The 27,226-nt window shown below is 41.5% G+C and overlaps 1 protein-coding gene and 1 long non-coding RNA gene across 4 annotated transcripts in view; one reads left to right on the forward strand and one right to left on the reverse strand.

Annotated features, from left to right (window-relative positions):
• The window catches only part of LOC139599817 (uncharacterized), a 132,233-nt gene extending 114,496 nt beyond the window's left edge, over positions 1-17,737 (reverse strand). Inside the window, exon 1 of the long non-coding RNA XR_011682312.1 lies at positions 17,611-17,737. This is a non-coding gene — a long non-coding RNA (uncharacterized lncRNA). The remainder of the gene's footprint in view (positions 1-17,610) is intronic.
• The window catches only part of CPEB2 (cytoplasmic polyadenylation element binding protein 2), a 51,391-nt gene continuing 40,507 nt past the window's right edge, over positions 16,343-27,226 (forward strand). For 2 of the 3 annotated variants that reach the window (XM_071447471.1, XM_071447472.1), the window contains exons 1-2: positions 16,343-18,155; positions 20,800-21,078. In XM_071447471.1, coding sequence (XP_071303572.1) covers positions 16,977-18,155; positions 20,800-21,078 — 1,458 coding nt within the window. In that variant the 5' untranslated portion in view covers positions 16,343-16,976. Of the gene's footprint in view, positions 18,156-18,683; positions 18,807-20,799; positions 21,079-27,226 lie in introns of those variants that run through there. The other variant, XM_071447473.1, reaches the window with a different exon arrangement.

Consider the following 27,226-nt stretch of genomic DNA (forward strand, 5'->3'; position numbering starts at 1 on the left):
GCTATAGATAGGTACTCAGCCACCTGGGAGACAATGGGTACAGGATAAGCCCACAATCAAACACTTATGTATCATAAGCTTATGTTATATGTGATGCAAAATGACATAGGATAGATCATAGAATAGATGGTTTATCACAGGTAGGGTGATTATGCAATAAGCCAATATGTTTATTTACACAAGTGCCAGCTCCACTTGCACACAACAAGCAGCACCTGAAAAGGTGTCCCTCAAATGGACACACAAAAAGAATACATAAGGGCTCATATCAGAGGGACGCTGCCTTTTCTTCACATGCTTAAGAAGCAAACACGCTGATGCTGATGAAACAGCAGGTCTATTTTCACAGCTTTGCAGGATGATAATAGGTGCCTGTTGACAGCTTCCTGAATGGAAAGGAGGATCTTTTTGAAGCACAGGAGTACTTTCACATGCATGTAACAGAGCAGCTTAAGAGCAGAGACACCTGCCAGCACAGCAACCAGGCAGAACCCTGGCAGACCTGTTTGCCTCTTAGGAGATGATGATATGTAGCTTGGCTTCCAGCATCTCCTGACATCCCCTTTCCACCCACTGCCCTTTGCAATTCAACAGAACCAAAACAATAAGCAAATCTGTTGTATCCTCCCTCTCTGATAGTGCAATGTTAGCAATGTTTCTTATTTTTGCTTTGGAGGTGTAGGTTATTAAACAAAAGCAGTGCTGCAGAAGGGAAGGTAGACTCGAAATAAAAGCTGCTGCAAGCACAACACACCCTTTGTTAGCTGCTGCACACAGCCAGCAAAGCAGCACTCCCAAGCCTGAGTGGCAGCTCTGCAACTCCGTCAAGCATCCCAACTGGCAGCAGCCCTTTTTGAAAAAAGATACAGTGTTTGTAACCTAAAACTCTTACTGCAGCAAGAGTAAGTGATAATTCAGGATTTCAACCAGAACAGACAACTTGCTGTTTTGTGTGTGGCATAATGTTCACCTGTTTACCATTCCTTATCACAGTGAGCTGGGTTATGCAAAAAAAACCCAAACAAAACCCCCTCAAAAAGACAAAACAAAACAAAAATCTATCTTGAAAAAATTAGGCTAATAAGAATTCCAAAAAAGTCTGATGCCTCTCCCACAGGCCTCAGTACTAATATTGAGATGTTTATATCAGATATGCCCAAATGATCATAATTATGATCTCAGATATGCCTAGATGTCATAATGAACAATAAAGAAAAAAGAGCTCAAAGCCCTTGCTACCCTGAAACTGTCTGATCCCCCAGCCAGCCAGAAGATAGCAGCTATATGAAAGAGAGGACTTCCCTGCAGACAAGCAGCCCAGTCTCTCCAAGGTTTTACAACCAGCCATGTCTGCCCCTGAGGCTTTGGAGAAAAATGAAATAAAAAAAAAATCCAGAATTAACCTAGAGAATCAGCGTCTCTCCTTCTGCAGGCAGCCAGCTGTTGCCCTGAAACATAAGACTGAGTTTTTTTAGTCATTATCTTAAAGCAGAGTTGAGTATGAGAAAATGTTGTGGTCGATGAGCGTTCTCTGCTTTCTTTAGCAGTATATAAAAAAAGGGAGTGACAAAACACAAATACAAATTCACAGATGTAAAGATTGCACAGAACAAATGACCTCCACTGCCATCCACAGAGATGCTGCCAAGCCTGTTCCCAGACTCAGATTAAAGTGTATCCAATTGGATTAAATTCCTAGCAATGGCAAATTTACCACCTACCTACAGTGGGAAATTATTTCTACATGTAATCACCCTCACTGCATCTTTATAGTGATTGAATTTTTCAAGCTTTGATTTCCAGCCATTGGTTCTTTTCTGGTTTGTTCCTGCAAGACTGGATTCTATACTTGATTTAGGTGTTCTTTTGTTCCTAATACATTGGTAATGTCTTCTTATTGTCTTAAGCTCTACCGGCCAGTAATAATTCCTTATTACCTTTATCTTCTCCAAAATGTCATTTACTTTGTGTAGATTCAATTTTCATTCTCAGTTATGCCCCTCTTTTCCATACTTAACATTGATTTCTTGTTTAATTATCACCTTTGTGCCTTCTTTACTAGGCTAGCTTTCCTCTCCAAGGTAACTTACTCATCTGCTCATTAAAGCATAGCCTTTAGAATACCCAGCAGGATTTCCTTGAGAAGTCACACTTTCTATTAAAGCTTCTCCTTTTAGCACTTGGTTAGGGAAACAAATTGTTCTGATGAACTGGTCGATTTTATGTTTCACATCATTCTGCCTGGTGCAAAACCTTTGTTTCCACAAAGTAGAGATACTGCAGTATCTGAGAGTTTTTGGCTATCCACAGCCAACACTGCTTGGTGCATCACAAAGTCCAACACAGATTTATTTCATGCTTGATGCAGATATTTCCATATTACAATATCCTTGAGATTTTCCTGAGATTACATTATTCCTAATGTTGTTTAGAAGTAGTTCTCATTCTGAATTTACTGATGGCAATACATCTTTTCTGCAGACATTGTGAACAAATCCTAGAAAGTGATCCTCTCCATTGCATCAGAATCTGTCCATGTACCTGTACTAAATGCCCACCAGTCTAAAGTCTGCTTTGCTGTTAGTGTAATGGACACAAAATGTGTGCCATTTTCATGGTACACTAAAATTCCAAATTAATTATCCTCATTTTAAATTTCTCAGGGATTGAAAATATCTTTAAAAGGTAATATGGAAATATTTCTCCCCTTTAATATATTAATTAAAGTTATCATTGTTTTTCATCCTTTGAAATCTGCAAGTAAAATATATCATGGAGAACTCAACTGAACAATTTGTATTGTGCAAGTAAAATGCCAGTGGTTTTGTTTGATGGCTGTTTTTGTTGGGGTTTTTTTTGGTTGGTTTGTTTTTGGTAGACTTTTTTTTTATTCTGGTACTTGGATTGCAAAATCAAATAAGAGTAGCAATGAATATTGATCCAGGTTTTATTACCCAGTATATCAAACATTATACCCAAGCTGCTTTTGTTAAAAATCTGTGGTACTTGAAAATACTTTTAGATGTTTCCTGACTCCTCTAAAACAAAACAGATTCCTTGTCCCACAAGTTACTATATTGTATAGATGAAGTTATATGAGCTACAAAAGAGAATAAAAAGGCCCCAGTTCCACCATTTTTAGTACTCAAAGCATTAAGGTAAGTACCTTTCTAAAAAAAAATTAAATTTGGGTAGCTCCACTTACTCACCAACACCACCAAGATGGAGCCATTCAAGTCATGACTAATCACTTTACTCCAGGCAAGTTCACTCACATCAAAGGAAAGAAACCAAACATAAAGACCTTGTATGTCATAAGGATCACACTGGAGCTGGGCAAACACATTTTATTTTCAAATTTTGGGGAATTTCTCTGGACTTTTGCATTTGTGAACGAAGAGAAGAGAAGAGAAAAGAGAAGAGAAGAGAAGAGAAGAGAAGAGAAGAGAAGAGAAGAGAAGAGAAGAGAAGAGAAGAGAAGAGAAGAGAAATGAGAAAAGGACAAATGAACCCCAGGGAGGTACCACACCTGTAGTCCCTGGTCTAAGAAACATCAGAAGTATATTAAACAAAAATATTGTGGCAATATGTGAGTTTGAAGGAACTCCAGAATATGCTGTGGCTTGTTACAGCCTCCTCCTGAAGGTACAATTTAGGGTTGGGAGAAACACAGGTCCAGCTCTCCAAAAGAAGGAAAGAACTAAAACCAACTCTCCCATACTGGGGGTGAAGGCTGAAGTCATTGGGCTCTAGGGTAAAACCCTTTTCTTCCAGAAGCTTTGTGAACTTCTGTTCCTTGCTTTCATTATATATAGTCAAAAAGTAAATAGTATTATTGAGAGTAAAGAGATCACAAGAGGAACACAAGCCAGCCTGGTGCTCTTGCAGGAATGAAAGCAGATGGGGTTGCAGGTTTCCTAAGTATGTCTGCAGCGAGTAAACCAAGAGGACATGGCAGTTCCATTCTCCTCAGCACTTACTAGGCCACACCTGGAGTATCGTGTCCAGTCTTGGTTCTTCTAGCTAGAAAGACATACTAAAAAATTGGAGATAATCTAGCAGAGGTCTGTCAAGCTGATCAGAAGACTGGAGACCTTGACAGAGAAGAAAGCTTGAAATAATTGTGTTGGTTCAGCATGAAGAAGAGACAATTGAGGATTGAACACCACTTTCTAACACTTATATTGTTGTTACAAAGATGACAGAGATTCTTTTCAGCAAGATGCCCAGTGCCACAAGGCTGCTTCAGGGGAAACCCATTTCTATTTAAGAAGAAATACTTCACTGTGAGAGCAACTGAACTTTGAGCAGGTTACCCAGAGAAGTGAGGAACTCATCGGCCTTGACAGGCCCCAGATTATCTCATCTAGGGTCCTGCTTTCAACCAGAGCCTGGGGCAGATAATCTCCAGGGCTCCCTTCCACCCCAGGTTTTTCTATATTATTCCTTAACTATCAAAGTTTTGCTCTGACTAGAAAACACAAAGCAAACAAAAACACTCAGTGATGCTAGAAATATATAATTTTCAGTTAGAACTCCAGACAGAAAAACAGACTTGCTGTGTAGGTTTAGTTAAATTTCATCACTGTCTTCTGTCTCCATTCACCTTCACTGAGGGCTTTCTAAGATACCTCTATAAACTTGGTCAGTAAATACAGAAACAATTTGCGGATTTTTGATGTCTTGTATGTTGCATCTTGAACTATTGGTGGGCATTTATTCAATGCAGTCCTATTTATGTACAAACGATATGCTCACAGTTTCAATCACCTCTTTCTCAGGGTCACTCTGCAAGCAGACCTCAGGCTGATGGGTTTCCTTGCTCCCTTTTCTAAGCATGTCTGCAGTGCTCTGCCCCTTCCACAAATCCACGCAACCGCAATGAAATTGATCTTGCTATTTTCAGAACACCAAAAAGTTGCTCAGATAGTCTAGCTAAGGCTCTACTATGAGTAGCACACTGCCTGCCCTGGAGAGAACAGTTCAGGACTGGAAACCATTGCTATCTAAAAAGATATTTAAATATTATGTTTCAGTGTGCTTGCACAGCAGGCCTGAAACAGCTGCAGAGTGATGCAGTAAAAATGCAAAACCACATACTTGTATCCTTCTAGAACACTTATCAAACCATATCATGACACCATGCAAAGACCTATTCTGCATGAATTAATAACAAATAACAGAGTTCTACTGGTAACCAGAACCAGACTTATCTTCTATTTGCAATGTTTCAACAATCAGCTCACAGGAAAGATTTTTTTGGGCTAATTCTACTCATTTACCTTGGGTGAATATATTGGGTGAACATACAGGGATATGCTTTGATGAAAAACCTGGAAATTCTACAGGTGAAAAATAGGAAATAAAGAAAATGGCACAGCCATGCTTCCTTGTAAACTGCTTCACTTAAAATGACAGATGTATGCTTCATTAATGATGAAAATATTGGTTACGCATGTTGAAAAAAAAAGTAAACAGCATTTACAAGACTGAAGGCTGTTTTTTCAACTCTAAAATAAATAATAGCAGGGAAAAAAGGAATATGAAGAAAGAGAGAAGCACTACCAATGTGTGCAACACTACCCAGGACAAACCCAAATATTCTGGTTATCACAGCAAGGTATCACCTTGCTGTCTCCTTCTAATAAGCTTGCCTTGAAAAGCATATTATTCAATGGAGGCCCTTACAAAGTGTCTCTCATAAAAGGCTTGTGATGAGAAATATGAAAAACAAAATCTTCTCCATGTTTCAAAAACAGCAAGGAGAGCATGCTTTTGTTCAGCTCTTGCTGTAATTCTCTCATTAGTAATACCACTGCTGACAAGGCTGATGTCCTTACTTAGAAAAGATGTCTGAAAACTTGAAAGAAGCTACAAGAAAAACTGGTGATACAGAAATCTTGCCTTACGGTTAGAAACTAAAGTGCCTCAATGAGATTTGCTTAACAACTAAAAAGGGTGGAGATGCCTTGATCCCAGCCTTTAAGTATTTTCATTGAATACTGTCCAGCACTAAAGGCTTTTTTAACCCAGCAAAGATAGAACAAGTTAAGTCAAAGCTAAATTCAGACCACAAATAAAACACTTCACATGCACAGTGAGTGTCGGTATGGACTCTTTGTTCTCTGAACTCTTTAAATATGAACAAGACATTTTTCTAATGAAGTTCACCTTGGTCTTGAAGCAAGACATACAGTGCAATGCTCTGTGGTCAGTGCTAAGGCTGGACTGGATTACATCACCAAAATGATTGAGCTCTTCTTCTCTTAAAGTCTATGCAGCAATTACACTGAGACATGCTTGTAATTTACTCAGAACATTTTGTAAATAATTATTAGTGTTACTACACCCTTACTGACCTACCAAAAGTTATTTTCATGTAAATGGGCTACTTGTGTAGAGAACATTTTGACTACTGTCCTAGGACTCACATATTTAGGAATTAAAATTTAACTGGGACATATGAAAATTCATCTATAGTAACTCAATGGCTGATTTGATCAGTGTTAACTGCTGAGGTCCTACAGGGACTAAAACGTATTCAACCAATTCTCCAGTGTCCTATTTGCCTGAAGCCCCAGCTGCTTTTATGGGAGCTAAGAATCTCTAATATTCTACCAGTGTTTAGCTATTACATATATTAGTTTATGAGGTTCAGCAAAGAACAAGGCTTGTTTATTAACCTTTCACTAAACCCTTCACAAACTCAAACACTGGCAAGAGAATAAGAACCAAAAGGCACATGAGTGTTATGAGGAAATGTATATATTTATTACTTTCCAATTTCCCCAGCCCTTGGTAACCATTGAATTTTCATTATTTTCATTGATTTGATCACCTCCTTTTAGTTCAGAACATGAATAAGCTTAAAAGTAAAGAGCCAAAATAAAATTCCTTTTCATAAAACATTTGTCTCAATACAGAATTCACCAGCATAATTACACCCCTATAGTTCTGATGGTATAACTCCCCATGTGGACACTTGAATTCTACAGGCATTCATGCAAGATTAAAAAGCATCCACAAGGCATAATTATACCACTCTAGTCTCTGGTAAATTTCCTCTAATAAAGACGACCTTTCAATGTTGAAAAAATGAAATGTTATTTGGGAGGAAGGACAGAAAGGAAAAGCCCTTCGATTTCGTAATGTAGAAATTTTATGAGGTTTTCTGCTCTTTGGCTACAACCGGCTGTATAAGCATGAACACAAAAAAAAAAATTACAATGTGAATACAAAGGTTCTTTGGATGATGCATTTTAAATGACCACCAATCAAAGCACACTGACCCGAAATGATATCACAATTACCCAAGGTCATCTGCCAAGGTTTGGGAATTTTTAAAGATCTATGTCATCTTCCCTCTTAATATCATGGGTACAATTGATTTGTGGCATAGATGTTCCTCAGCTTCTGTAAGATATACTAAAGCAGCAAACTGTTTTGTGCCATTGCATAAAAATGGATCTGAGCTCTCAGTGCCATAATGGGAGAATAAATGCAAAATTACAGTAGGTTTTTTACTCTCTGTGTAAAAGATGAAGGCAACAATTCTGCTCTTTCCTTAGTTCCTTCACCTTGTAGCTAGGTGGTTAGAAAGCACTTCCATTGCTCAGTTAGATAAAACTTACCAAAAACTAAACATGAAAATAGAGGAGATGATGGTTAAGGCATCCAAGCAATCATAATTCTTTTATATATGGGCATAAAGGGTTAAAAAAAAAATCTACTGAAACAAACTAAATCTAACTCCACATTTCCCTCAGGTTCTCATTATAGAAGTAAATTAAGGTTGTCTGGCATTTAACTGTGTGTTTTCTTTTTTAATATATTTCATTTTATTATTATATTTTCCCTACATTTTCTAGGTTTCAACTATTTTTTTATAGCTAATGGACTTCTAAAATATTTTAACATTAATATTCTAATACATTTAGCTTTGCATAGTTTCTTGGCAAAGATTTTTTTATTTGATTTCTCTTCTTTACAATTATTAACAATGTTATACATGAGCATTAAGAAATAATCATGTGGATAATATGACCTTTAGTAACCAAAATATATGGGGCAAAATTAGCATATTGCTTTTCAATGTCTTTGTATCATAATTGCATGAACGTTCAAAAGTCATGAAGCTTAACATTGATTTACAATTCATCATCAGATCAGACATGTAAATTATGATGGGAGAACTCAAGATTTCTTGTTTCTGAGACCCAGTTAGAGCTAGGCATATTTAGAAGGAGGAGGGAGACCCACAGGAAAATAAGTGAAAGCTTCAGTAGAGTCACTCTGCACTGTTCATAACTTAGTATGTTAATATAACTTAGTAGGTTAAAAAACAAACAAAAAGCCAGGGGTGGGGAAGGCAGCTGGGATGTGACTAAAACCAGCCAAGTGTTGAGAGAGCCTTCATTTGCTGTATGGCAGACCTGAGTTCAATTCTGCACTGCATCCAGGCCTCCCCTTTTCCCTCCCAGAGGGACAGCCTCACCACTGGACAAGTCTCATCATTCCAGCCATGAATGATGGAGCATTTCCTAAAAGATGCTGCATACCCTCAGCAAATGGGAAAGAGATCATCCTACCCTTCAAGCAGGCTGGCTGCTCCTGACTAGCTAAACTCTGATATCCCTGTAGCCAGCCCAGAGCTGTTGACCCCACCTTGACTACTGGATATATCACCATAATTACTCACAATTATATGGTTAATGTATTTTTTAATTTTAATCTGTGCTTCCTCAGCTCTAGACTGACTAATTTTAGTTCTATGGTAAATCTGAAGAGTCTGCACTGGCAATTTCTGAGATAATTCCATATTAATTAAAGCAGCAAATTTCTTGCAGAATCTGTTGCAAATAATTTTACTGAAACAGTGGGTGGTAGTGTAAAATCAGTGAGCATCCATCTTACACTAAAAGAGAAAATAAGGTCAAGTACAAGAGAATGTATTTTTACATATAAATTAGACAGGTTGCCTTTGGTTTTTGTACAACACAGATGCTGTGGTTCAGAAGGGGAACCTGTTCCTCTCTTACTTTTTTGAGTTTAATAAGTAAGCTTGAACAAATTTTCTTGTAGCAACTGAAAGCACTTTTTAAATTGACTGCTGAGGTACAAACATATACTCCTTCTGTTTCAGTAGCTCCATGATCTGTACACTCCTCCAGGGGGGCAGACCTAGGAGCTACAGACACAAACTTGCTTCCTCCAGCTGCATCTGAGATCAGGGCTACCTAGAGGACTCAATGAATGCTACTTCAAAGCCTCCTTGCCCAAAATTGTCCAGAGTTTCCTTGGGTCTCCTACCTCATCTTCTACATGCAGTCACACTAGAGTATTTCACCCTGCAGAACAGATTATTCTATCACTGGAAGCACCACACAGTTATTCCTAGCACAATCCAGTTCCATGAGCTTCTGGAGACCTAGTCAAATGATCACTGAAATAATACCTTAAAATTTCAATTTGCCTCCTACACCACAATATTCAGGTACATAAATATAGGCTGAACATTTGTGCAATTAGTAGAGGTGTCTCCTGCATTCTGTAAAGCAGAACCCAAACTTACTCACAGAGCTGTGAACAACACCTTCATGTTTGGTAAATAGTGGCAGCTGCATCTGCACAGTACATAGAAAAGAAGATGAGAAAATACTGTGTTCTGGCTACAGTAGCACACACTGCTGCACAAACCCTTCTTCTGCTCACAGCACACAGCAAAAACCAGCAGTGAAATCTTAGCACTCACAGAATTTTGTTCTAGTAATGTGATCAAATTAACCAGCCATATTATAAGGGCTGTCAAAAACGTTATCTGATATGCAAGTGCACCAGCAACAACACAAGCTTTAAAAGCTTAAAAGCCATTTTGAGAATTAAACAAAGATTGACAGTATCTCTATTTTGTAGTGCCAACTTTTTGAACACTTTGCATTTGTCAAGAAACATATGATGGTGTTGGCAGCAGTTCCCAGTTAGCACTGGTGGCCTTTGTGAAAGCCACTGCCTAAACAAAGAACTAGATATGGTCTCATCGTCAACAAATTTGAAGTGTCTCTGCTCCACTGGTGAATTATTGCTATCCTGCAGAAAGATAGAGAAAGAGTGCAGAATTCTGCAGTACACAAAATAAGCTCTTCATAGGTTTATTTGGCTGTTCACATGAGCCATTCTATCACTTTTCAGCAACTCCAGCTTACGTTATATCTACAGACTTACAGTAAGCTGAGATAGTCACAGTATTTAAACCCTCAAACAATCTATGCTGCAAATCTGCCAGCCTCCTGTTCATCAGAACGTTTCATCTCAGCTAAAAATTATCAGTTCAGAGGGATAAGAGCACAGAGGTATACAGATGACTGTAATGCATTCCACCAGACAGCCTTTATGAATTTTTTAGCTGAACTTTCCTCTCTCCTTGTTGTTCTTGCCAACCACATGCAGAACATTTTAGAGACAACAGCAATTCCTTGGAGGTTTACATGCACTATTCAATTCCCAACAATAAAAAATAAAAAATAAAAGCCTTTTTCTAAACTGAGTTTCATCTCATATTTTTCTTCATCCTAAATTATAACTAGCACCCAGTACTTGAAATACAGAGCTGAGAAGCTAGCAGAAATTGCCACATTCAATTAGCACAGAAAAAGTAGCAAACTAGAAATAGGATTTCATTCACTTTAATTCACTAGTTGGTTGCCACAAATACTTGTCTGTAAAACATGGAATTCTGAATACTCTAGACATTATTTTCCTTCCATGAAGATGTTTGTTTACTTTGGCAGTGATTCTCTTGGGAGAAAGTCTAATGACTTCCACTACCAAAAGAAATTCAAAACAAAAAAGAATCAGAAACTGCCACTAGCAAGCAAGAGAATATTAGTCTAGTGTGCTGGTTAAACTCCAGGGCAAAAAGGAGAAAAAACAGAATAGATCACTGCTTTGCATTCTTGTGACCAGAACCTATATCCTTCAAGTTTAGCAGGCTTTCATGATGGAAGTCAGACTTTGAATAAAGCAAGAAAGCTGCCCATCTCCTGTGAATTTTAAGATTTTTAACCATAAAAACAAACAAACAAAAACATAACATGAGGGTGAGAATAAGAGAACAAAGCCAACTATTTCAATCACTGGTATTAATTTTTCCCACTGCTTTTAATTTCATTTCAACACACAGTTGAAATTTCATTTTTGCATTTCATTTCATTTCAAAACCCTTTCTTAGAAAGAAAGGGTTTTTTACCCAGTTTTGTTACAGCTGGGTAATTTATTTTTTTTATGAGAAAAAGCACCAGGAGAAAAGGTAAGCTACTGTAACTCAACAGTCTGTTCACTGCTGAAAAAGACTTCCCTACCTCATTCCTAAGGGTGCATTACTATTATTTTCAGAGTTTTAAAAAAATCAAGAACAGAACAGTGAATGAAGCACATTGTTATAAATCTTCAGACCTCTTTTTCCTGTGAAATGTCAAACCTCATCATCTGCTTTTCTATATGAATAACCTGCAGTCCCAGACTGTTTACCATGTTTCCATGGGAGGAAAATGTCATTAACAAAAAGTCAGCTTTAGGGTTAAGAGGAAGCAGCTCTAGCAAAAGCATGTGAATGGTCTATTTTGTTACCAGTTAGAACAATGTGCCGTTCCTGGAATGCACATGCAAGCCCATGTCACAGTTTAGGCTGAGCAACAAAGCAGGCACATGTCACAGGCCACAGGACAGCAGACTGTGTGCTTCCCCAAACAGCCTGATCCCAGGGAAGACTGAGCAGATCTTCAGCAGAACCCTTGCAAGCTCTGCAGGACAGACAGCTACCTAAATAGAGAGGGCTAACAAAGACCCTAGGAAAAGAAGTAGATATGCAAAACAAGAAGGAATGGTGAAACAGCAAGAGAAAATAAGAAACAGACTTTTTTTTCTTCTTTTTCTTTTCTTTTTTTTTTTTTTTTGTTGTGGCTGTAGAGCCTTGGAAAAGAGGTCAAATGGAGTAGTAAATAATTGCAAATGGTGAAAGGCCTATAAATATTGAGGGCTGTGGAAAGAACAACTTGTTGCATTACAAGCAGGCAATGAGTCTCTACTATGCTAAGCCAATCCACAAAAGATTTTTTGAAGTCAATACTATCTGTAACACTTTTAATTTGTACTTTTAACTTTAACATGCAAAAAAAAAAATCGAAAAAGCTGTGTTTAGTATTGGAATGAAAGCAAAGATATTTCTAATGTGCATATCTAATTGCAGCCCATATTCAAAATCACAGGCGTGGTGATTTTCCAACTAGCTAATAGGAGAGAAAAAGCAGATTCTATCACTGGTCAGAGATATTTTGTTTTGTATGCATTAGGCTCCTGATATTCTAGTGTGTGTGTCCATTTACAAAACGAGGGAGTGCTGAAGTAGCTCTGTGTACATATCAAGTCAACATACCATGTCTAAGTTTAATGACTTATGGTGTGTTCACAAAAACTGTAACATTGTTAAGTGATATCTGAGCATTACAAAGTGTGGATCCTATCCCACAAAAGAAGACAGACCTTTTTAAAGGAGCTAAACCCACAGACCACTCTGAAGTGCACAGCATCTCAGTACAATCACATTCTTATAACTACTAAAGGTTTTATTGTTCAACCAAAAAAAAAAGAACAGTGAGCCAAAATCCTTTCTCATCCAATAATATCCTGTTCCTAACATTGGCCAATAGAAGATGCAATTCTCCTGGGTTTATAAAAGGAAAGAACTTAAGCTATGCATGGCAATTTCTAGAAGAGATGATAACCACTACCTTGATGATCCCTTTCATGTCACCCAAATGGCAGCCAGAGGAGCTGCTCTGTAACCCTTACAGTTTATTTTGTCTTTATGCAGTTATAGTTATTTTATATAGGTTAATGTGATTTGTCTTTATACTTTCCATTCTATTATAGCATTGCTGGTTAAACTCACCACACAAAATTTAACACCCACTGCATGATGCAGAACACCAGACAATATGATCTGTTGTCTTTCAGGCACCAACAAATCCAGGAGAGCTGTCAGCCCCAGCTCTACCACAGGCCTCCCAGGTGAAGTCAACATCTGGCACATTTGTTGGAATGAATATACAGAAGCAGGTTGATTAATGGCTGCAAAAACAATAACTTATGTATATTTGGTTCTACTCTACTGACAGCTTGCTTTGCAACATCTGTTTTTTTCAATTTACATATTATGTATAGTGATATTGCATATGGCTTGGCATTTGTAATGTTTGTTGTCTAGTCTAAGGAACTCATCCCAGCTCCATGACTCTCTTGCTTCTTCAAGTCACTCAGGTGAGGCATGGCTCTGCCAGCATGCTCCCCTCTTCAGGCAGTCTCTTCAGTAACCATCAGGGAACACTGAGTCCAAGACTCTCAGTGCACCCGAAGGTCTGAAAAGGCAAATTTCAGGAGTTCCTGTGTTGCAAATAGGTGAGGTACCTGAAGGAAGCATAACACATGCCTAGCTTGTTCTTACACATTTGTTTAGGCATTTATTTTCAGACAATATTACTTTCCAACTAGTCTAATCCAAAAAAAGCTCTCAAGCCTTCTCTAGAAAAGCTAGGATAAAAGAAAGCAGGAAGGAATCAAAGGATTACAAGGGAGAGAAAAACATTAATGCAAGAGGGCGTAAAGGCCAAATTGTCCAAAATCAAGAAACAGGAGACTGGAGAGAGAAAACTAACTGCCAAGGACAGGCCTCAGCACTTTCTGATGGCACCAAGGTGCCAGGTAAGAGACTTGACTTGGCGGAGGAGAAGCCAGAACTTGCGGCCTCAGCACATGACAAGGAGTTTCATATCTGAAGCAGAAGAGCCTGCAAGATGCTTGGTTTGATTTAGTACAACTGTTCTTGCTTGCATTAGAGTCAAGGTGTGTGCCACAAGACCAGAGACCACCAAAGACCTACTGCATTCTGCAGCAAGACAGCCAAAACCTTTCCTCATAATCAACAGAGAGAGAGATCGGGTTTCTCTCTCTAAAAGTACCTTTGTTAGGGGATGAATCATCCTTTGATAGCACCTGTCTTGTGTTTGTGGAACATTAGGCAGCTAATGCAGAGTGGACACTTACTTTTTACGTGGTTAAAAATAGATGATCCTCACTCCGTGAAAGTTGACTTAACAAACACACGCAATTGGGGTGAGTGGCTACCATGCCAGAGATAAGCTGTCGTGAAGGATGTGAGCACTCTCCTTTCAATCCATTTAAAAAACACTTGCATATGCCAAGACAGCTGTTTTGAAGTAAGAATTGCTGGAATTCGGGCTTGATTTAAAGGTGAGGGACAGGGAAGCTGACTGCTTACAAGAAAATCCCCTCAAGTGAACGAGTTCCTACACACTTTGCAGAAATAGGCAGCTGGTTATAGGAGAGTGCAGTGCAGCACTGTTTCCAGTGTTGTTAGACATTGCCTGAGAATGCCCCAGGTACAGGACAACTTCTGTTCAGGCTTGCACACAACTCAATGTCAGGTGTATGACAGGAACACAAAGGGAAGCCAGATGCTACCAGTTCTGCAGCTCACCAAACTAATGTTTATGAGAACTGTGCTGTGAAGCAATTCACTCCTCAGAGAGGAACCAGTCCTCGGCCTGCAACATTTACTCAGCATGCGACCATCCCTAAGGCCTTGGTCTGCACTCTGGATTTTTTAGCCCTCGTAAGACTGCCAAGTTCTTGAAACAAATGACAATATAACAAGTTATTCTGGAGTGCTATGCCATAATACAGCAAAGATAAACACATATCAATTATTCTTCAATGGTGCAAATGCATTTACATATTAACCCTGCAAGATAGCACGGATTCTCCAATATATATCCACACAGGTTCACAACCACATCAGAGATGACTGGAAATATGTAAAAAATTTTTCCCCTTCTATGTTTTATATGCATATAGAAAATATATTCAAATTTAAGAAAAAATAATTGTTACACTGGGTCAGACCAAAGGTCCATGGGGCAGGAGGAATGAAGCTATCCAGTCACTGATAGTGGGCATGGACAGATGCCTAGAGAAAAGTTCAACAGGTCAAGAACATAATGACACTTTCCCCAAGTACTCACACATTCAAGAGCCCTGTATGAATTCTCTCACTGCTGAGCTACAGCCTTCCCAGAGCACAAAGAGAGGCCGCTGGTTTTAGTCTTTTCAGGGACATATACATTGACATCAACGTTACATCTGTACGTGCCAAACTGTTAATTTGTTTGCATTGAGCAGCTGCCAAGAACTGTGCTTCCACTGCATGGAAAGGGTAAAACCCCACCTTTGATACTGGAATACCTCAGAAGCCACCACCCCGTGCCACCACACCCCAGCACGGGTTCCGCCCGAGCTCCCGTGCGAGCTGAGGTGCCCAACAAACAAGGTTTGTGGCAGGCCCCGTGTGTGGGGCGAGCAAAGCGGGACGAGCCCCCGTTTCCGCGGGACCTCTGGACGCTGCAGCGCCGCACGGCACAGGGACAGTCCCGCACCCCGATGCCACAGGGACACGGGCTCAGGCGCACCCCGATCCTACAGGGGCACGGGCACACCGCGCACGCCGATCCCACGGGGACAGGGACAATCCCGCACCCCGATCCCACAGGGGCACACGGCGCACCCCGCACCCCCGCTCGGGGGGGGCGGAGCCGGCCCAGGGCTGGGCGGGGCTTTGACACCCGGCCCGTCTCGTGCCGCCGCGCTCGCGCTCCACCCCCCGCCCCGCCCCGCCCCTCCCCGCCCGTGGCGCGCGGTCGTGCGTCAATGCAAATGAGCGGCGCGCGAGGCGAAGGGGCGGGGCGATCCCCCTCGCCCCCGCCCCCAGTGAGCGCCTGACGGGATCACGGGCGGCAGGAGAGAGCGGCGTCACGGCTGCCCCTGCCCAGTCTGTTGGGATAAAAGCCGATCGCAGCCGCTGCTGCAAAACGAAATAAAATCTCTTTATTTCAGGTGTTTCTCGCTTGATGATAGAAAGGTCGCCAAAGCCCGACGCGAACCTTCCTTGCCCAAGCGGCCCACACGGCTGGCACCTCCCTCTGGCTGGAGTGGTAGCACCCACCCGGCCCGTCGGCGCCAGGGGGGCGGGCCCCCGGCCTGATGCATTATTCATGGCGGGGCAGGCCCGCAGGCTCATTACCAGGGTCCGCCGGGCTGGGGCGGTGCCCGTGACGTCAGTGTGACGGATGTTCCGGCGCTCTTAAGGGCGCCGCGGCGGCTCGGAGCCGGCAGCGGGGCGGGGGCGGCCGGGGGGCGGCAGGAGCCTCGCTGAGGAGACCGGGTCGCCTGCCCTGTGGAGGTACCGGCGGCCTCCCCTCCTTCCCTCCCCGCCAGTGCCAGGCCCGGGAATGCCCCGCTGTCTCCCTGCGTTGCGGTGTGGCGGCTGGGGGGGGTCGGACGGAGGAGTTTCTGTCCGGGGGCAGTGACCTGTCCGGGCGAATTCCTGATCTAGTGGATCCCTGTGGGTGCGACTGCAGGCGGGAAGGGCCGCCTTACCGGGGGTCCCAGTAAACGAAAAGGAAGGAGAAACCTCCGATAAAAATGGGCTTGTATCAAAAAGCTGCAATATTTTTAAAGCAGTACAGTGGCGTTGATGGGAAAGAAGAGAGCTTTATTCTATAAATAAGCTGTTTTGGGACTTACATAGTGGTTTGAGATAGGCGGGTGTTTAAACTCTACCCCCGCCCCCCAGCACTTCGCCACAAAGATTATTAATTATCTTTGTCTCTTTAGTGTGCCGAGGTGGGGGTTCACCTCTGCGCCGAGCCGGTGTCAGGGGAGCTCCCGCAGACGGCCACCTCAGCCCCTGCCCACCGCCGGGTCCTTCCCCTCCCCGGAGCGGCCGCAGCCGCCTCGCCTCATTCCTCCTGCCCCTGGCCGCCCGCTGTAGCCGGTTCGTCCGGCAGCCGGGTCGCCGCTGCCCTCCCTGTTTCCCCTCAGCCGTCGCTGCTGCGCATCATCAAAACATGCAGGATGAGCTGCTCCTGGGGGTGACACAGCAGCAGCAGCCAGGCTGCGAGAGGCTGGGCAGCAGCCCCGCGTCGGGACACCCCCCTCTCGGCCACCCCTCCTCTGACTTTAAACCCTGTCTCAGCCCCCACCAGGATTTAAACAAGCAGCAAGCGCAGCAACCACAGCCGCCGCCTCCTCAGCTGAGCCAGAAGAGGAAAGAGTTTAAGCAGCAGCTCAGCAGCCCAGCCCAGCTCGGCAGCAGCCACCCCCTGAATAACCACCACCCCCCAGACTATCATCACCACCCCCCTCAGCAGCAGCAGCAGCAGTTCAGCCACCCCACTGACAAGTACCAGCAGCAGGAGCACAGGCAACAGCAGCAGCTCCAGCTCCTCAGCGCTCAGCCCCCGGAGCCGCCGCGGACGGGGGATCACTCGCACCACCGGCCCGTCGGCCCCGCCGAGCACCAGGGCGGCGCGGACAGGGGGGGTTTGGAGCGGCTCGCCCCTTCCTGCCCGGGGGGATCGGCGTCCGCGGACCCCAATGTGGGGGTGGCCGCCGCCTCCTGCGTGAATCCGCCTTCGTCTCCTCATCTGCAGGCGAGAGCCAAGCTGCCCCCCATGGAGTCCCCCCCGAACAGCCACTTACTGGGCAGCCCCGGGAACCTCCTGCCCGGCGGGCTCGGCTCTGGCTTCAGCAGCCTGCAGAGCCCGGAGATCCCCAGCCCCCATCACCAGAGCGGGGGCGGCTCCTCCTCGGCGGCTTCCCCTCCTCCTCCGCCGCTGCCCGGCTTCGGCACCCCCTGGTCGGTGCAGACCTCGTCGCCGCCTCCCCAGCAGACGCAGCAGCCTCCGGTCTCCAGCGGCGGCGGCGGGCAAATCAGCGCGATGCCACCCCCGAGCCCGGAGTCCGAGACCAGCTTCTACCCGGGGATCCCGTCATCGATCAACCCCGCTTTCTTCCAGAGCTTCTCGCCGGTGTCTCCTCACAACCCCTGCGCCGGGCCCTTCAGCAGCCCCTTCTCGGCCGCCGCCCCCCCGCCGCCGCCGCAGATGAATTTACCTCAGCAGCAGCAGCAGCAGCAACAGCAGAACCGGAGATCCCCTGTGAGCCCCCAGCTCCAGCACCAACACCAGGCGGCGGCCGCCGCCGCCGCCTTCCTGCAGCAGAGAAACTCCTACAACCACCACCAGGTACCGGGCGGCGGCCGCGGCGGGGAGCGCCGGGGCGGGGATGGGGGACGCGGCGAAGGGACGGAGGCTCCGCTGCCCTCGGTCGGCCGGCTGCGGGAGCCGGGCAGCTTCGCTCTCGCCGTCGCCGGGCGAGGCTGCGCGGCGGTGACAGCCCGGCGGGACCGCGGCGGCAGGGCGGGGCCGGCCCGGCGGGAGGGAGGGCACCTGCGCCCCCCGCCCGGTGCGGCGCCGGGCGGCCGGAGGGGTCGGCCCGGAGGGGTCTGTGGACAGCAGCCGCCCCACTGCCGGCCGCTCTCCCCGCCCGTTCCGGGTGGCAGGTGCCGGGGTGGCTCTTCTTGCCCTCCTTGGTGCGCCGTCGCCTCCTGAGGGACGCCGGGGTTTTTATTCGGGACGAGAAAAGAAGGTTTGCGCTTAAAAAAAAAAAAAAAAAAAGCTCAATCGCTGCTGTTGGTGTCTGGGAGTTCTGCCGTGAAAACGCCCCCCTTGTCCCCCCGAGTCGCCCTTGGCGGGCGCGGTGTCCCCGGAACAATGAGTCTGACAGCTCCGGCCGGCGCCGCCCCCCCGGGCAGCCCCTTCCCCAGCCGCGGGCCGGCCCTCGGGCGGGCTCGGGCGCACGGGCGCAGGTCGCCCGAGGAGGGTCAGATGCGAAAGGTGACACCGTGCTGCCTTTTCAGGGCTTTTGACTGACATTGCTTGAATGTGGATCTGAGGACAGCGCAGTGTTTCAAGTTCTGTAGCCGGTTTTAATCCGATTTTATTCGAGGAGTTTAACAATCCCTTTAGCATTTCTTCCTAGAACAGAATATTGTAAGAAATCAGTGAGAAGCAAATCCGTGTTAATATTACCAGCTGTTGCATTAGAAGCCCATTTTACTTCAATAATTTGCTTATTTATGAAAGGGTAAAGTTCCATAGGCCTCGTCTTATTTTTTTTTTCATTCTAGTATTAAATCCAGTTAGATTTAATCAGTAGAGATCCATTTGTATCAGAACTGGAATCTCACATTGTGTGCCTGTTGAAGAATTCATTACGATGCATTATGATTAGGAGCTGGTTGTCCTTAACATTTATAATAACCTTCTTCAAACAAATTCCAAGCAATTCTCCAACAGTGAGGTGTACAGGAATTTTCTCTCACTTAGAAGTTGTGGGTATACTTAAACAGTGCCATGACAGCATAGCTGGCAGTATTAGAGGCTTGTTAACATTTGGCATTATCTCTGAAGGTTTGTTTCACAATAGAGTGCCTGCCTCTCCCAAAATTCCAACGCGAGTATTCAAGTTTTACAACGTAATTATCTATAATTATATAGAATAGGATGTTTTCCTGATCACTTGACCAAGGATGGCTTTAGTGGTTTTTTTGGTTTGTTTTCTGGGGGTGAGGGTGGTGGAGGTGTTGTTACAATTTTATCTTTCTGTCTTCAGAAAGTTCTCTTTTACCTGATACATAACATATTGACGTGCTTTAAATTTTTAAGTTATTAGAATGCAGGTCGAGGGTTGCTTGCAGCTAAGCTTAGAGATAAAAGTACTGTGTTTTCACTTCACAGAACTGAATTTAGAATCCTGACACACACCCCCACTGCATTTCTATGTTTGAGGAAAAGCGTTTCCAAGAGCAGTCAGATTTGAGACTACTAAAGATAAATACAGTTCTTCACTGTCAGTCAAGCTCAGTGGATCCACCTCTTGGTAATATGACAACCACTATAGGTCACTTTTTAGCAGAAGTTTTATCTTACAAATAAAAACTTAATCCTTTAAAAATTGTCTTTCTAAAAACTGCTTCCATTTCATATCAGAGAATATAGTGCACTTAAAAGTGCATTTAGGAAGCTGTAAGGTACACCGGATCTGGGTAGGAGAAGAAATTATCAAAAAAATTCTAGAGTACACTCTGCTGAATCCACAGATTCATTACTCCAGAAATTATTCCATTCATTACTCCAGAAACATTTGAGCAGTGGCTTCAGAATAATGCATTTTAATGGAAATGTTCAGATAGCTCCTTCAAACAGATTCTCTGTACAGTAGTCAGTGCTCTTTTTGCTCTTATATGGTAATACTGAGACAATGATATTCAAAATACTGGAGTGGAGTGAATTAAATCTGCCAATTGAATTTTAATTTTCAAATTTCTACTCACTGTAGTGAAATACTACTACTCATTGAGTAGAAACAAATACTATTTTAATAATAATTTTTAATTTATATATTTGAAAATTCTTCTTCTATTCTTTCATCATATAATAACAAGTAATGTATGACAAAAGCGGGTTTCAGGGTTTTTTGAAAGTTGGTTTTACACCCTGAAATTTTTCTTCTGCATAGCTTTAAAAATGCTACCAGTTGCTAAAATGATAATAATGATAAAAATTATAATCAAAATTGCCTGCACAAGTACTTCAGCATTTTTTGGGAAGACACATGGGGGAGTAGGAATGACTTTTTTTTTTTTTAATGAAGCTGTGTTTTCTTCCTTGCTTCAGTAACTAATTTACATGTTATCAGAAGAGTGGTTTATAGAAATCTCTGTGCATTGCTTACTTGGTGGTTGGTTGTTTTGGGGTTGGGTTTTTTTTAAGTAGAAAATAATTTCAAGTATTTTCAGAATAATAGAAATGAATCTTTCTTTTTTAGCCTCTTCTGAAGCAGTCACCCTGGAGCAATCAGAGCAGCGGCTGGAGCACAGGAAATATATCCTGGGGAGGAATGCATGGCAGAGACCATCGTAGAACTGGAACCATGGGAATTCCAGGAACTATGAACCAGATCTCTCCTTTGAAGAAGCCCTTTTCTGGTAATGTCATAGCTCCTCCTAAATTTACTCGCTCTACTCCATCACTGACACCAAAATCGTGGATTGAAGATAATGTTTTCCGAACTGACACCAACAGTAATACTCTCCTTCCTTTGCAGGTAAGGATGGTATACCTGCTGTGTTCATGGTCTTGCATAGCATTTTTACTTCATTCATTTTAAATGAGAACTAAAAAGTTGTTGCAGTCCTGATACTTGGTTTGAAAATTGTTTCGGTATGATTTTTAGTCTTAAATTGCAATTAATCCCCACGTGTTGAGTGTGTTCAGCAATATATGATTCTCACAGTTGAATAAGAATATTGATTGTCAAAAAACATGCAAGCTGTAGGCACTGATGAAGCAATAAAACATAGTATGTTTAATCCAACAAGTATTTTCTGCCCATGGTAATGCTCATATTTTTAAAAATCCCTTTCAGCCTCAGGGTATTTTTTGTTTGCTTTGTCCTTCTACTTAGGTTTTCCTACTTTTGTAGATGGTTTTCAAGTCTTTGACATGTTCGTCTTTTACTGGTATTCTAGGCTGATGTTTGTGTGTCAGCAAGATTTTTTCCTCCACATGGTAGCACCTTTTATGTTTTGTTTTGTCTGGAGGCCCTGTGATTTAGAAGTGTTAAATGGAAGGATGTATCTTAGAACTAAAATCTGGATTCACCTTCTGAATTTTGCCAGTGACGTCTCACGTGACTTTAAGTCAGTCAACTCCACCCTCAGTTATCTCTTGGTAAAATGTTATTTTTTCCATTCTTGCCTATAATAATTGAGTTGTTCCTTGTTAGCAGAGGCCCTTCATTTGTCATAATTGTGACTACATTTGAGCTGAATTTGCATAAATGGCAATCTAATGCTTATGCAGCTGAAGTAGTGGCCAAAGGTGCTTCTTGGGGCCGGATTTTCCTTTAGAGTTCTGGGTTTTCATGCCATTTTTCTGGTGAATTTGGCACAGGAGGCCATGTCCTGACACTATTCAGGTGCACTTGATACTTGCAGTGTTTTTGAAGCTTACCTGATTTTTGCATGTGCCAAAGTTTTGCTGAAACACACATATTTGGACCTGATATTGTCAGGACAGATTCCATTAAATAGCCTTGCTAGCTGGAATATCATAGTTGAATTACCTTTTGTGTGGGTAGAAAGATGGGGGGGAAAATGTGGTATTCTTCAGGAATTGTGTTCTATTAAGGAAAACAGATTACAGATAGATAATGCTGTGCAGTGCAGGGCAGCAAAAATAGTAGAAAGTAAATACAGAAATCTGTCCTGAAGATGTTAAGCTAAGGAACAGATTTAAAAATATTAATGCCATCACACATTGCAACTGCTGTAGCATATACACCAGAATTCATACATGGCTAAACACACAGGTTGTGAACGTATTTGCTCATCCAGTATGCCTTACAGGTCCATGTGACCAATACTTTGAACTTTCAGAAGCTTCTACAGCAGTTTTTGAATATTGATGAACTCATTTTATGTCTAAACAAGCGTCTTCTGCGTTTAGGCTATTGTCTAAATAATTTGTGCGTAATAAGCTAGGAATGAAATCCTTGCAATTTAATTTTATAATATCTTAATGTTTGTGTGTAGGGGTTGGTGGGTTTTTTTAAGGCATAATGTCAAAGTGAGAAGTTGGGCATTCTTGATTGTTGGTTACACCTATGAGCACCCGACTACCAATTAAATAGGCCTGTTTGGCTATATTTATGCTGTTGGTCTGTCAATGCTTAAATCTCCCTGACATGTATAAAGTCATAGTTGCAGAACACAATAAAAATAAACCTCTTTGAAGGGTTGCAGTGTTATCTACTGCTATTGTGGAAACACTATATGTTTCCATAAATTATTTTGCTACACTGTCATGTTCTTATTTTTCAGTTAGTACACTATTGTTATATGATTAATTCCTTGTGATGACTGTTACATTTTGCAAGTCATAATGAAAAAGTTAAATGGAGCTTAGAGCTCGTGCTTCTTTTCATCAGGACTTGTTGGCAATTGCAATGCTGTCAAACACCCATCTTGCTGATTTGTACTGTGCTTGTCTCCTTCCATAAAAGGCTGTGGTATTTAGATTGAGAGTTCTTAAAGATACAGTAGCAATTTCAGAAAATACCAAAAAAATAGTACAAATTCAATTTTTTGCTGTTTGGAAAGTCTAGCACAAAAGCATTTACATGCATGTAGAAGTTACCTATCTCTTCCAAGCTTCCATAGAGCAAACACATCTTAGCGTGCGTGTTGGATACATACTGCATCATTCACAGTCCAGCAAAATTCCTTTCTCTTTGAGCTAACTGCAGTAGTAATTTTGTAGGGGAGGGGACAAAACAACTCTATTCCAAACTTCAGCTAGCTCAAAATTGGCAATTTAAAAACTGGCTTAGAAAAGCCAGTGCTCTCAGGGACTTTGCGTAATCTTCAGCATTCAGCTACCACTTTTTAAAAATGCTATATATTTTTGCAAAGTCCAGATAGCATTCAGCACATTATCTGCTCATCCATTTTCTAAAAAACACATACCTCATGCAAACATGATAAACCACAAGGGTATTGTATGCAAATTTGAAGCTTTGCGCTTCCATCAAACTTCTTTGGTGTTTGCATTGCTGGGTGAGCCCCAGAATAGAGCTGGCATTAGTTCTGATGAAAAAAACATTTCTTGACATTAAACTAATATACCAGTGACAATGAATGTCATTACTGATAACTGAGTAAACTATTATGAGTATTGCTTGTAGGGATGAAAGCACATTTTCTGTACTTTTTAGATAAAACTGAAACCTACCCAATATGAAGTTGAGTTCACAATGGCCACATTAGTTCCAGCAAAGCTGCTTTTGCTTGCAGAAGTTATGAAAGACATCTCTTAGGATTTTTTAAAAGTTCAGCAGTTTGTTTTGGTTTTAACTAAAAAATAATTGAACATCATGGCAACACTGATTTGAACGTGAGCAAATTAAGCATATAGCCAAGTTTTTCTTATGTGCGTCACTGTTAAAAGCTTTTCTGCCTTTCTCAGGATTTTAAGCTAATACAAACTGCATCAAATACTATTCTTTCATAAACATAAAACCTGTAGGTGTAATTTTAAGTTCAGCCATCCTGTTTCCACCATTGTACTTCATATAGGGAAGGGTTGTTGCCTTGCACTTGGATCATTAAAGGGACAGTTAGAAATCTTGTCAAGTATTGGCACCCTACAAGTTAAGCATTTAATTGAGGGGCCTATTTCTCTCTCCTTAGAGAGAATCTAGGTTCCTTATTTAGATAATCTAATTCTCTAGAAGAACATACCTGCCACCACTGACCTTATGCAGCCCCTGGGATTCCACTTTAGGCACTTACATTGCATTTCAGGAAGTCAGATGATGTGAATAGTCTCTTTTATTCCCTGACCTAAAGTAAAAAAAAAAAAGCCCCGGTTATAGGGTACAAAGCTGAAAATATATTTCTAAACTTCTATGCAAGTGTTTTTACCCAAAAAACATGCTGCAGGCATATCTGTGAACAAAACCCAAGGACAGAAATAATGTTTTGTATAGCCACTTTTTTGATTTAAACTTCATGTATGAGGAAAATTATTAACTATTGCAAATTTTTACTTTTTTTTGAGAATTGCAATTTCTGCTGGCTCTATTTTGATTGCAAGCTTAGTTTTTCTTACAGTCTTCTAAATAATCTTACTAAAGCCTGTTAAAAACGTTTAATACTACATATCATTGTTTGACTACTTTCGTTCTAGTAAAAACACTGCATTCTATGAACATGAATCTAATTTCTATGTCCCTTTTGAATTAAGGAAATACACCATGTTTCTGGGTGGTTTTCACCTTGATTTGTCCTTCCTGTTTGTTCAGACAAACAGTGTGTAATGTTCATGGTCCTGAAAGCTGTGTTCTTATTCTGTGTTTAAACATAGCTCTCCAGCTGGGGATTGGTATGGTGAGGCAGTATCTTGCACAAATGCAGATCTTTCTTTTTCTGTTTCTTTTTCTATTTCTTTTTGAAATGTGCTCAAGTTTTCAAAGAAAGCAAATCACATTAAAAACAAAATGAGGTTTAATGTTGTGTCACAACAGGTATTAGTTTTACATATTTAATTTAAGCAGCTGTCATGTTCTTCTGCCTTAGAATCACTTCCATTTGGAAAATTTCAAATTTTCAATGTGATGATTCTAGTATCATTTCATACAGCTTAACATTTTCAATGGCTAATCTAGATGATACACATACCAGTGAATATTAGGTGAAGAGCAAATTGTTGAAGTTGAGTTCCTAATGCCTTGTTTAGACTCGTAAATGTGACCAATTGTTTCAAAAGTGTTGAGTGTTTGGCAGCTGATGTTAAACTTGAATGATTGAGATTATCTAGCTGCAGAATTTTCTCACTCTTCAGATTAATGTAATTGTCCAAACACTGATCTATAAGCCAGGTTTTACCAGTTTGTTTTTACTGAGGCTATGCTGGAACACAACAGTTTCAGGGTTTTTAATGCAGTGGATTGATTGCCTGGGACTGATTCAGATATCACACACAACCAGGTATTTGTGTTTGAGAACCATACTGGGGATATCTCTGATTGGGGAAAGCGGTCTATGGCCGTGCTTTTAACTTCAGGATCACAACCTTTGAATAAATAGTATAGGAGCTGCACAGATTAGCCATTCAAAGTAATCAATTAGTGGGAAGTTTGTAGGTCTTACCATGCAAATGTTTTTATGACTTCATATGATATAAGACTTTCCTGCTGCTATTTAAATTTTCTTGAGTTATACAGCTCATTCTATCAATGCAATACAAAATCAGTTAGAAAAATTCAACAAAATATTTCACAACCATGATAGTAAAGGAGTGAGTATATGATGGGTATCTTATATCACCTTGTTGTCTGAGTTAAAAATGAATGTGTTCTCACCTAAGATTCATCCAGAGGTACATTTGCTATGTGTGCTGATGTATTTGCATTTAAGTACTCAAGACTGTATAGATATTTCTAGATGTGTGGCAAGGGTGTGAGAAACTCAGAACTTGAATAACAACTTCCCTTTCAAATTTCTAAATGTCCCTTTGAATATTTCATTGAAACTATTAATATGCAAATTTTTTAGATTTGCCACATAAGTCAAGATTGCCAAGACTTTAATCATCTACATAGTTTGGTGTCTGGTTGTTTCCAGGTGATGAATACACATTCTTGAGTTGAAGTACTCCAGTATTGGGATTTTTTGTTCATTTTTAAATGCTTATGTAGCTGGGAAGTGGGTGTGTCTTCACCACAGGATCTGTTCTTGGTACATTTTAGGCTCAATTTAGTTATGTAGCTGATGGTGTCATTTTAACTTCTAACACTTTGCTGTCAGGTTGACCATTCACAGATGTCTACCAGGCATCTTTAGTTCATCTTTACCACTAATGACACTGTGCAAAGTAACCAAGCAATTTTGTGTGTCGACTTTAAGTCTTCCTCCTTGCTTTTTTTATAGAGCTAAAATTGTAGTTCCAATAGGTTTTCATATTTAGTTCCTCATTTACACTAGTTATGGTTTCAGCAAGGGGCTTATGATTATAGTATTTCCTCAATAAAATGAGAATGACTTGAAATTTAGATCTTTGTAGAGGTATTTTAGAATATGTATGTAGGAATTGTTATTACTGCTAGCATTAAGGATGAATGCTATATTCAGGTACTTTTTAAAGTGTAGATAGATACTTTATTACTAAATCACCTGTCGCATTCTAGTCTGAAAGCCTGTTTTTATTCAGGGGTCAGGTTTAAGGTGAAAAAAATGGAATTTGGTAATATTTTAGTTGGGGAAGCAGTTTTAAAAAAGGCTTTTTTAATTTAGCTTTTAACAAACCCAGTTAATTCATCAAGGTGAAAGTTGCAGTCCTTCTTGCAGCCAAGTAAGACCATACTTGAAATGACTATAAGCTTTATGACTTTTTTCTTCAGCTCCTATCTCATGGTGCTACATTTCTTTAGACTATGAAGAGACGTGTAAAGATCATTCCTTAAAGATACCATTTATAGATTTTAATACCTATGTTAGCATTTTAATTTTTTACTTCAAGTAGTCCCACAAATCAGTAGTTTAAAGCATGTTTCCAAAATTCAAAGGTGTCAAGCTTCTTAACTATGAAGTAGTGTTTGTGGTGCAAAATTATTCACCACTCAATAGCTTTGGTCCTTGTATTTGCTTTATGCATAAGTGAAAATATATAAGCTTAGAGATGTGACTGCAGTT

The sequence above is a fragment of the Agelaius tricolor genome, unplaced genomic scaffold, assembly GCF_023055355.1.
Source record: "Agelaius tricolor isolate 1412-34295 unplaced genomic scaffold, bAgeTri1.0.p SCAF_24, whole genome shotgun sequence".
In the NCBI taxonomy this organism is placed as follows: domain Eukaryota; kingdom Metazoa; phylum Chordata; class Aves; order Passeriformes; family Icteridae; genus Agelaius; species Agelaius tricolor.